The 12667-nt window shown below is 41.3% G+C and overlaps 1 protein-coding gene across 1 annotated transcript in view; it reads left to right on the forward strand.

The window, feature by feature from the left end:
- The window catches only part of LOC101847138, a gene marked incomplete in the record, with an annotated part of 39164 nt that extends 38524 nt beyond the window's left edge, over window positions 1–640 (forward strand). Inside the window, 1 exon segment of the mRNA XM_013086968.2 lies at window positions 28–640. Coding sequence (XP_012942422.2) covers window positions 28–616 — 589 coding nt within the window.
- Window positions 641–12667: the final 12027 nt, after the last annotated feature.

Raw genomic sequence — 12667 nt, forward strand, 5'->3', positions numbered from 1 at the left:
TTATTATTATTATTATACACATTTCAGAGTCAGCACTGATATGCTCCTTGAAACAATCAAAGAAATGAACATCAAGGTGGAAGACATGGAAATCAAGCTCAATAAATACGTAGGGCTGGAGAATAAGGTGACACACTTGGAAGCCACACTGAATGGACTGAAGTCCCAAGTAGACAACTCCAAAGACGCCATCACACTAGCGTCGGCCAACTACAAAGGTAGTTACTACTTTGTCACCGAACAACGATATGGAAACGCCTGGGAAGCTAATCGCCTCTGTCAGTTGTATGGAGGATATCTTGTGGAGATCAACGACCGACAAGAGTTCGACTTCGTTACTGATTTTCTGTACAATCACACTTCTTCTCTCGGGGGGCTTGGAGGCGCTTGGGTCGGGGCCACAGACGAAGGTCATGAGGGGACATGGAGGTTCATGACCTCTGGTGGTAAAGTGTCTACCTTAGTCTGGCACGGTCCTGAGCCTAGCGGGGGTGGGGGAGAAAACTGTATGAATATGAGGATACGTTCGAAGGATATGAATGATTATCCTTGCTTCAAGGCCGACGCAGAGCATTTCCCAGCTATTGTGTGCGAAATTCCACACAGTAATATCTAAATAAAGACTTGCTATACCAAAACACAGGCATCATTTTGTTAATTTAATTATTATGTCAATTGAGTGTTTGTGTGTATTTTAGTGTGTTTGTGTATGCGTATTATTATTATATTTAGAAGAGTTTTTGTGTTTGTGCGTGTACGTGTCTATATGTGATTGTGTTTATGCGTGTGCGTGCGTGTATGTGTGTGTGTGTGTGTGTGTGTGTGTGTATGTGTGTGTGTGTGCGTAGTCTACTGTCAGCACAGTAACTGTGTTTATCGGATTCTTTTTGTCCCAATGAATTAATTAAACTGATCCGAATGTGTAAAGAGCCTTGAAAAGCTCCTCAAAAACGAGTCGACTTCAAGAACGCCAAATCTGGGGTTCAAACCAAGGCACAAGCTTTGTGGTCCAGTATGCTGCCAGCTGAGCTATTGTATTGCTCCGTCACACTCACATGCAATCAGTTTTGTCTTTTGTCAGACTAAAGTTTTAAGGAATCAACACATTGCATTTTTTGTTTTGGCTGTTTTGAGTTATTAAGACAATGAGGTCAGAAACCAAGTGTTTTATCTGCTCTATCAAAATCGTTAGATAATTCGGGGTCGTTATCAAGATATTCAAAGACCTACTTTCGAAAAAGCTTGACGTTTTGTGAAACTCAAAATTTTTTACGTCAAATTTCTCAAAAATAGTTACTGAGCTGATAAAACTTGGTAATTCTGGGGTAGATATCTGATTTTCTTTCACAAATGTGAAGCCTGGAAACAAAAGAAGCTACTGAAGGAGAGGAAGCTCCTTTTTGCGTGGCGTGCAACACAAATTTCACAGTTCGGCACATCCTAACGTAATGTGTCGAATTTAATGATGTTTGTAACAAATATTTTAAATGTAAAGATATTAAGACCCTTTTTGACATCGTAAACCCTAGAAAATTTTTAAGTTATATAAAAGAAATTTAATAGAATATTAAAATATATAGTTTTAAGCTACTAAGACCATCAGAAACTAAATGTGCTATCTGCTCTATCAAAATCGTAAGACTTTCCCGAGTCGTTATCAAGATATTTAAAGAATTGCATTCGAAAACGCTTGACATGTTGTAAAACTCAAAATTTTGAACGTCATTTTTAAAAATTCAAAGCTAGACACTGAGCAGATAGAACTTTGTAATTCTGGTGGTAAGAATCTGCCTTGTTTGATACAGTATTGGGCTACTAACACTTATTTTTTTAAAAATCATGGATGGTGAAGCATATTGCTTTAAAAGATCTTATGGCAAGAAGAAGAAGCCAATCGAAGAAATACAAGAATTACACGTAAAGGCAATTAATTCTAACTTAGTTATTATAGATTTAGGGTGCATTTTGTTATCAACCCCCCCCCAAACATATTAATAATATATCCACAAAAAGAGGAAAAGCAGGCTTAATATAGCTTCTGACCCTGAATGGCTGGAGCTTCTTTCAATAAGATTGTGTCATGACGTGGCGGAATCAGGCGCCCGTTAATTTTGGACTTGTGGAGTTATTGATATAATCTTACAGCTACTTCTTTTGTCTTGCTTTAGATGAAAAAATTACCAATCTATCTTGAAAACAAGTCGAGATAATTGCAATTGAGCGAGGTAGGGTCGTCTGGTTTCAGAGGAAAAATTAGTGAGAAAATGGCCGCCAAAGTTTGGTGACTACCAGGTTTGAGAGTCCTTGGAAACTACAAATTTTTATTTTTGGATCCTTTGACCAGGTTTTTCAGGAAAATCCACACATAAATGTGTTTAAATTAATGGGATTAAAAAGTGTTAAGCGAAAAAAAAAACCAAATTCGAAAAAAATTGCCCAAAAGGCCAAAAAATGCAGATTTCTTTGATATCCATATTTTGAAGAGCACATAATTTCACCACGATGCCTTACAAATCATTAACTGATGGTCTTTGCATCGACACGACTTTACATTATTTAAGTGGCAAGATCTTAACATTGCTGCCAGGACCAGCCCGGGCTGAGAGGGATAAAACATCTCTGCAAAACTACCGAAATACTTGATATACATTCTCACTACTCTGGAATCGAACTCGGGTCTTCTGTGTGCAAATGCAAAGAGCCTTAGCGTTACACTTTAAGCAACAGAGTCCTGTCATAAGCAAACAATACTACTATAATTTAAAGCAAATACGACGGGTTAAATAAGCGCTGCTGTTTCTTTTGTAAAATCTAATGGGTGCCACATTATCAAACAGCTCAGTATTTCCATCACGCAACTGTTGTAATTCTCCTGTAGGTGGTTGGCGGGTGCTGTCGTGTGGTTTGTTCATTCTTTTCAACCAAACATCCATCGTCATTTCCTCCACACATGTTCTGTAATGCGTTTGTTACTCTCTTGTAACACGTCTAGTGTTCGTCACTTACATGCCCTCACTTATAATTTAATCATGTTGCAAAATATGCAGTAAAACTCTTACTTGAATTTATTTTTAAACGTATTTCCTAGGAAAATGGTGCTCCGTTAGCTCAGTTGGAGTCATGCTGGACTAAGGAGCGAATGGCCCTGGCTCAAATCTCATATTGGATACTCTTGAATTAGGGTCCTTTTTATGGAGTTTTTGGGACTCTCGACCCATTTGGCTCTATCCTATCAGAGAAAGACATTAAATTCAGCTGTACCGCCTTTGAGATAACCTAATTATGCGGATTGGGATTTAACTTCGGAAGTCCTGCCTCTGAATTAACTTAAAAGGGTTGTCAGGGCCGTTTAATCCATACACTTTATTCCCTTTGAACTTCATCTTCCTCAGCCAGTCCGTCCATAATGTAGAATTTACGGCGCAGAGTCAGGTTTCTCCAAGTTGATTTGTGGATTGTGATTTTCAGGGTATGGGAGAAGCGTCTCATTAAAAGGGACCCCAGAATTTTGCCAGTCACTGCATATCTCTTCGACATTCCAATGTTGAAAAGAAAAGCATTTGTTCAAAAACACGAGAACGAGGAAGAAGAAGAAGAAGAAAAGAGAACGAGATAGAAGAAGTTCAAAATCATAAAATTAGCGAAACAGTGGTGTCTGCAATTTTACTAATATTATCTAGAGAAAAATCAAGCTATCTAACTTGTAGATTAACACTTTATCTCAGAAGTTTGACCCTTCGTGTCAAAAAAAGTTGCCAATGCTAGGGGACTGACCGATATTTAAAACATAACTGCACCGTCTGATCTTTCAAGACCTCTTTGGAAAAAAAAAAGTTTTAAAACAGGAAACCTAACAAGTGTTTGCCACTTTTATGACGTAGCACACTCAGTCATTTTGCAATGGGAAAAACCTGGCTCTTTTGTCTTTTTGCCTCGCTTTTCATGAACTATACGACCGTTGTTGTGTTGATCTGCTGCTTTTGCTATAAAAAGAACATCACAAACAAACAAACAAAAACACAAAAAAACACAAACAACCAACAACCCCTCAAAAAGGAGTAATGGTAATTCTTTATCGCCAGATTTCTAGTGGTATATTTTCTTCCAAGTGAGTAACAAATTTATTGAAGAAAGAACGAAAAGAGGGATAATTACCATATAAACAAACAAACAAAAGAAGGGAAGGAGGGGGAGAGAGAGAGAGAGAGGGAGAGAGAGAGAGAGAGAGAGAGAGAGAGAGAGAGAGAGAGAGAGAGGGGGGGGGGAGGGAGGGAAAGAGAGAGAGAAAAGGAGAAAGAGAGAGCGACAGAGCGAGAGAGAGAGAAAGAGAGAGAGAGAGGGAGGGAGAGAGAGAGGGAGGGAGGGAAAGAGAAAAGGTGCAAGAGAGAGCGACACAGAGAGAGAATGAGCTACAGAGAGAGAGAGAGAGAGAGAGAGAGAGAGAGAGAGAGAGAGAGAGAGAGAGAGATAGAAGGAGAGAGAAAGAGAGAGAAAAAAATAAGTGTTAATATGACCAATTGCCCCAGCTCTATCGAATGGGGAAATCAAGTCACAGGAACGACCCACCTTTTCACCATCCGTCAAAATAGTCCGACGCAGCACGATTTCATAATCCAATTCTATTTCTTAAAGGTCAAAAACTCTAAGCAAAGGAATTCATTATTTCTACAGTGATTTAAAGAAAACGAGTATGGCTATTTTTAAAAAATGATTTCAGAGCTGCTGGAACTTGATTCAGACTCTGAAGAATCTGGAGGTGGTGAAGGAAGATGAGATCGCTTAGCTCTGTTGTGCAGCAGGAGGCAAACAACAATGACATTGCAAGCTTTCTTTGGTTTGAGTCGTTGACCAGCTCGCAAGCAATGAAAGAACAGTTTTGCCACGCCAATGCACCTCTCAATCGTCGCTCGAGTTGCGCTATGTGAATAATAGCACTGTCTTTCTCTGCGAGAACGAGGATTTCCGAGAGGTGTCATCAGCCATGGACTGATCATGGGCTCACTGTCTCCCTTGAAGAGGCCACTGGTTTCCTTCGAATGCCTCTGACAGTGGTGACAGTCTGAGCACTGTGGGAACATGCACGGATCAGGCCAATTTACAACTACGACGTTGATGAACAGAAGGTCTGTATCGCAAACCACAAGGAGCGAAAGGTGTTTTTGTGTGTGTGCCAGTGCACTGCTGCACATTTGCCTTAACAAGAGCCTTGTCAATGGATCATACAGTTATGTAATCTATACAGAGAAAGAGAGAGAGAGGGAGGACGAGAGACAGAGACACTCACACACACACACACACAGAGAGAGAGAGAGAGAGAGAGAGAGAGAGAGAGAGAGAGAGAGAGAGAGAAAGAGAGAGAGAGAGAGAGAGAGAGAGAGAACATTTCATTCCAAAGCTATTGTTTACACACTAAGCTTATGTAGGCCTCCTGAAAACAGTACAAATGGAGAACTACAGTAGTCTTGAATTCATAACAGTTTAATGGCATGATCTTTATTGATTGTGCAAGTCTATGAAGTAAAATAACACTTAATTTGAAAATAGTGAGAGACAGGTTGAGGGCAGCAAACTATCTGAGCGCGTGCCGATCAACACAATAACGGTCGTATAGTTCATGGAAAGGGTGGCTACTCACCTGCACATAAGTTATCGAATAGAAGTTTATTTTTTCTGTTCATTAACCCATGTTCCTGCTCGTTGGGTGCCTGGGTGGAAACGTGTGTACCCTCGATTCTCGCGAATGTGTTCGGAAACCTGTGTGTGTTAAAAAAAAACATGACTTTAGACAGATTCGCATCCTGCTGTGTCGGCATTCGGATGTAGTACATGGACATGGACAACCGAAGAAGGGCCTCCGGGACACTTGGATGATGGTTCTACTGACGGTGGGCTGGCTCACTCCAATCAGGTCTCCGACTGCTTCTTGAAACATCCCAGATGCACAGCACCGTAATGTTATAAGTACTTGCAAAAGAGAGTTAAGCGCACCCTTTCGATCTGTGTCAAATTCCAACAAAGAATATTTTGGCAGTAAAAGCGAAACTTCTGGTACTCTTTTGCACCACTGGACTCGCCAAAAGGGTGAGTTCTATCTCTTATAATGCAGTATCGCAGAATGTTATAATACAGGGTGCCCATTGGGGGATATGGTCCGGTCGGGGCAGTTTGCTAGCCAGATTAAGGGTGAAAAGTTGCTGTCGTGGCACAGCCGATCGCGCATGACTCGTCGCCTCAAAAACAATCGCGTTTGTTTTCAGGCGACGAGAGTGGCGATCACTAGGGCTGGATCCTGCTCGTCAAGTTTGAGAGTGGTGATTTGCGATTCAGTCGGCTTCAATGAATCGCGAGTACGCGAGCGCTCGTGGAGCTGTGGCGGAACACTGACTGAAACGGAACAGTGTCATATCGACGCCTCTTGGCGAGCGCGAGTCCCACTCTTGTTGTTCTGCCATCCTCTCTGCCCCACACCCTTCGTTGCGCTGCTCTATCTACTGACCTCAATTAGTGACCCCCATGAATCCCCCCCCCCCAACCCCATGATTCGCTAAAACAATGGCTCCATAAAATTCCTTCTGTCTATTGGTTGGACCCCGTTCATTTTGTTTTAATAGGGGGTTGGACTATACCATCTTTTGTAAAAATAAGGGGAGCCATACTAAGTGTTCCGTTCCGTTCTTGCGCTCGTGACTCGACTCAGCAGTAGGTTAAACAAGCCAAAATGTGGTGACAGCGACAGGGGAGTGAATCGGGAATCGTTTGGCGATACTGTGCCGCGTTCCGCTGAAGTGAATCGTGAATCGCGTTCCGCAGGAAAGACTGACGATTCAGTTCCGTTCTCGCGCTCGTGACCCAGCCCTAGCGCCGATCACCCCGCCACGACAGGCAAAAGACCCAGATTATGAACTTAGTACTCTTAATGGTCGTTTGAACTGAGACAAACTGAAACATTACGATTATCTTAATGATCCAGGTTACGAACCTACTTGCTATTAACCCCTGGTAATAATTTTTACAGAGAGAGAAAATTTAAAAAGTAAATGAATCAAATGACCCAGTCTTTCTTTTATCATGAAGCAACAGAAATTGCTGATGAGATAGACGTGACTTATGTTAATAGGAGATTTCTTGTGGTGAAATCACGGGTCTGATTCTTGGACCGAGACTTTGAGGAAGTACGAGACTATTTCAGCTGTCTTGGACTAAAATGCGATGTAAGCTAATCATGGAGGCCGACAGTGCGAAGTCAAGGACTAAACGAGGGACTAAACAGGTGAAATTTATTCCCGCGATCTAGCAGGCGTAGTCTGGGTCTAAGTGCTAAAACAACGACGTAGGCAGGGGAGAAATCGTCTTAACATTCGGCGATTCCGTATTTTCAGAGATAGAATACACCCTCGTGAGGTGTTCACTAACGAAAAAGCGTATCAGAAGTTTTGCATTTACCGCCAAAATATTCTCCATTTCACGGAGGATATTGAAGAATTGTTGGAATTTAACATAGATCGACAGGGTTCGCCTACGCCTTCTTGTGCAAGTATTAATAACATTACGGTACTATGCATCTTGGATATTTCAAAATACAGTCGGAGACTTGATTGGAGTGAGCCAGCCCACCGTCAGTAGAACCATCATCACACGTGTCCCGGAGTCCCTTCTTCGGTTTAAGGACTACATGTACATGTACTACATCCGAATGTCGACAAAGCAGGAGGCGAATATGTCCAAAGTCAAATCTTTGAACATGCACAGGTTTCCGAACACATTCACATGTAACAACGGTACACAAGTTCCAATCTAGTAGAGGTACGCGATTCCGTTTGGTTTTTTTCGGTTTTCTGTAACCAAAGATTCCCGATTATTAAAAGCTAGGAATCGTAGGAATCGGTTCCGAACCCAATTACTCTAATTTTAGCTAGAAATGTGATTTCTTCCAGTGGCTTTATGATTTCTTCCACTGGTTTCGAACCCTAGTACCGTAATTATATAATATGCAGCAATTAGCAGTTAGTCCGACCTCTGCAATTACTCCCAGCGAGTAGCGATTAGTCCGACACCTGCAATTAGTTCCGGTGAATGCCATGCCTAAGTCCACGCACTTTAGCTAAACATAATAGGATATTCAACTGTGTAACCTGACATATAATATTGCTCTTGGGGATAACCCAAGCGATGACGACACTCGTAGCGAGTTTGGCGGCATATTAATATTAATAAGACGGCACATCTCAAGTGTGTTCCAGCCGAACTGTGCCGAAACATAGCCCACAGGAGGCACTACAAACGCGATAGACTGTACGCTATTCTTTACCAATGTTATGTGAACCCCGGAGCAATCCAGCGGAGTGCTCAAGTGATTTGTGATTGGTTCATTGTCTGTCTTGCCACTATTTTAAGTGACTCTGTGACAGGAACCTGAGGGAGATAAACGTGACCGTCATATGAGTTGTGTCTTTGAATGGTTTTGTAGTGGAGTAGTGAAAGTTATTACTTGTCCGTTCAGTTCCAATACAGGATGAACAAAATTGACGTTCAGCTAATAAACAAATTTAGTACTAGAAATCAAAGCGACAAGTAAAAAGAATGAAAATAAAAGCACGAGGTCCTCCCTCACCAACCCAAAGATCCTAAACTTATACACTGTCTCATTTACTATGCCCTTGACTATCTTCAGCCTGCGATAGCTTGATTTTACACGTCCTCTTTTCAGCCCCATGAGCCGCCCCTGGAAGTCAGAAAACCAAAACTGACCTACACCCAGAAATGAAAGTCTATAATAGAGAGCCTCGTCGTCAGATGTTACTTTTTTAGATTTGGAATTAAAAGAAGAGGTACTATAAAAACAATTACAGATGATCGAGAAAAAGGCGAAAGCAACGAATACGTTTTGACACTGTGTATACTAGATCGATATAGTCTTTGACTTCCGCCACCTTCAATCGCAAATATCTCGATTTCTATTCGAGATAGATGCCTATTTAGTCATTAACAGCGTAACACGTATTTCGCTTTATGATGATATCAGTAACTCCACATGCCTAAATAATTATGTATGAGTGTATGATTCCACCGCATCGTGACACATAATACAGTAAATCATGTTACGCCCAATAAGCCACTCACGGGTCGCTTTGCGGAGAATTTTTATGGATTATCTCAGTCTTTCTTCTGGGAGTTTGTATCTTCTTCATCCCTGTTTGGTCCTGACTGCCATGGTTGAAGCCAGCCTCTAAAAAAACAACTTAAATTGACATGACGGGACGTAGAAATGACTGCATACATAAAACAATGTGTGAAGTGTTTTTGATTGCACACGGGGTCCTCCGAGATTTTTTGCCGCTGTCCGAGAAGGCTTTGTGTAGATCTTTCTTACAATAAGACAGCAGTTAGATGTAGACAAGGAGAAGCAATAGAAAGGCTGACGAAAGAGTCAGGAGCCCAAAGGAGGTGGCAAACGAGGTGAGAGGGTGGGGGCAGAAAGTGGAGGCGAAAGCGGGCGACAAACAATGTTAGAGAGCAGGAAAGGGTGTGAAAGGAGTACATTTTAGAGAAAAAATTGTTCCGTCGCTTTCTGGATTCGAACCTCTGACCTATCGAATGAGAAGACCTTCACCTCTAGGCCACGAGTGTCCCTGCCATCAGCATGTGAATACCAAACATGCTACTGATCTTAAAGTAAGAGACAATTTAATAGCATCTTAAAAGTGCCGATTCAACGTCTGATTTTCAAAAAATTCTGTTGACACTGCTGATCTTAAGTGGACAAAGGGGACAATTACCTATTTAATTATATAATTTTGGTGGCTCAATCTTTGCCTTACTTTTCTAAAGAAACCACATACATATGTTCTTACCTTAAACATTAAAAAAAAGATTAAAGGTATGTAGAATGCAATACTCCCAAAGACATACCTCACGTAAACTCATTTAGTATTACTCGTACATCCAAACTTAGCTAATGGATATTTTTGGGATGGATTCTTATAGGCCCCGTAATACAAATTCAAATTTAGAAAGGTATGATGTGCGTCTGCAATTTTATTCTTTTCAGATTAAAAAAAAAGGATTTTTGGCAGGCAAAAATAGATTTTGCCCTTCAACTTTCTTATCTGCCATCGCCAGAAAACAGTTTTGTAATAACGGTGGGGAAAGGGAAACAGCCTTCGTTTTATGATAATCCTGGCCCAATCTTCTACGTCTTATCTCCTATCTTCTGGTCAATATGCTTACTTCTTAAAGTTCCAAATTCCTCCTCCCTGTTCTCGTTTGTCCCAATTTGGTACGTAGACTCCTGTTTGTCCCACTTTATGAATTCCTTATCAAAAACATCGGCCCGCAAAAAGATTATCGTTATAAAGCGAACCAGTTTGTTTGAGATAGTGAAGAGGGAAAGCATTGCCTGTCTCCAAGATGTGGTTGCTAGTGTTTTCCCTGCTGGCGTCTGCAGTTGGTGAGTCTCTTTACTTCCAAAGTACAGAATGTTCAGACATATTGACGGATGAGCGCAAGAAGTAACTTTATTATCCACTTTTCATAATTTCGAAATAAAACGAGTTTGAAATTTTGATGATAATATTGTAAACTCTATAATATAGTACTTAAAAATTATAATCACCCCCCACCCCCCAAAAAAAAATAATTAAAAAAAATAATAATTAAATAAATAAATAAATAAAAATAATAATAATAAATAATAATAATAATAATAATAATAATAATAATAATAATAATAATAATAATAATAATAATAATAATAATAAAAATAATGACCCGGTTAACATCTCTAAGTTACAGCTTAGATATTTAAAGAGATAAAAGAGCGGCTTAAAAGCACACTTCCCATATTGATTACTCCAATTAAACCAAAAGTAAATATAGTCCCTTCTTGAGCTCAGCCATCTACATCATATTTTGGATATTATTATGCTGATATCTATTTATAGTTTGATGGAAAAACCCACTGTAATTAGACACGTTTGTTATTGAAAGAAGGAATGACTAAACTGTAATCAAAAGCTTAAATAATGAAGACTCCCCCCCCCCCTTACAAAAGCCTGATCTAAACTGTCTGTTGGTCTTTATCTTAATCTTTGATATACTGCACAATCTAAAATTTAAAAAACAAACATTATGTAGAACCATCAGGTCATCTTATTATATCACTCAGTCAAATCTCTTATACTAAACTCAAAAAACTTGTATTATGGTTAATTGTGACTAATTAAATGTATGCGGTTCAAGGACCAGAGTAAATTAGCTGCTTATCGAGTAATCATGACGCAAAATTGCTTGAGCAAGATCTTAGAAAAGGAGGTGGGGTACTCAATCGCAAAGGAGCTAGAACAGGATAAGGCTCTTCCAGCGACTCTACAGAAGCGGGAAGGAAACGTGGATGAATGCCGTCGTCCTTGCTTCAGATATTTATAATTGGTTGGAAAGAGGCGAGGAGACTCTGATAGCAGCGCTTGACCTCGAGGATGCCTACAATAGGGCTGAGTACGATGTCATTTAGAGGACAAGGATCAACCTGAAGATTAGCCCCCAGCTCGTGATATGGGTAGATGAGGCATTGCTGAAGAGGAGAGTTGCAGTGTGGCTGGGAAACTGGACATCTGACACTAGAAGCATCACACCGGGGTTGTCACAGGGATCATCATTCTCACCAATGTTATTCAACATATACACATTCGGAATCACTTCTGGACAAGTGGAAGCTCCAGGGCGTGTGCTGAGCTTTCCGGATGATGTCACTGTATACAGACACGGTGAGGACCGGGAAGGAACAGCTAACGCGGTGCAACAGGAGGTGGATCGAACTGGGCAATGGTGTGTAGATCACAACGGCAAACTCCACCCGGACAAGGCCTGTGTGCTGTGGTGCTCGCTGAAAAATCACGTGGTGGAAGCAGGGATGCCCACAGTCACAATTAATTACAAGATCCTGAAGCGTGTGCACTCACTGAGGTATCTAGTTATTACCTTTGACAGATAAAGATCACATAACCAGGATCATAACAAGAGCCAGAAAAGGTCTAGCTGCACTGATAACCATGGCGTGTAGCAGTATGCCACAGAGAATTTTAGCCATACTATACCAGATTCTTGTGCAGTCTGTGATAAACTATGGCCTCGGTCTCCTCACCTTGTCAACGTCGCAGCTGAAACACCATGAAAGAATTCAGAACGAAGGTATACGGACTGTTCTCGGGTGCACACGAGACACATTCTGCGGGGCTATGCGTTATCTCCTGGACCTCCCAGCCATGGTAGAACGTCACAAGATTGCTCAGGTGAAAGCGTATTTGAGAGTCAGCGCCGATGATCAGCACCCACTGCATGACAAAGTGGGAAGAACTGCACGCACACGTCTGCTAAGAGGGACTGAATGGATGAATGAGGCAGCGACGACTTTAGCTAAATGCCATGAAGGAAAAGACATCCGAAGGGGCTGCGCATGTGTCAGCGTCACTGACACACTTGGGCAGTATACTCGAGTGGTAGTAACCTTAGGCAGAGAATGTCGTGAATGGCCTGAGGGAGCAGCCAGTGCCGAGACAGAGACGCTGATAGAGGAGAGCAGTGAACAGGGTGACGTAGTCATCGTCACAGATGGATCAGTACAACGTGGTGTCAAATCGTGATGGGCTTTCAGCGCCCGTGTAAACGGGGG

Source organism: Aplysia californica, unplaced genomic scaffold, assembly GCF_000002075.1.
Source record: "Aplysia californica isolate F4 #8 unplaced genomic scaffold, AplCal3.0 scaffold00527, whole genome shotgun sequence".
Lineage (NCBI taxonomy): Eukaryota > Metazoa > Mollusca > Gastropoda > Aplysiida > Aplysiidae > Aplysia > Aplysia californica.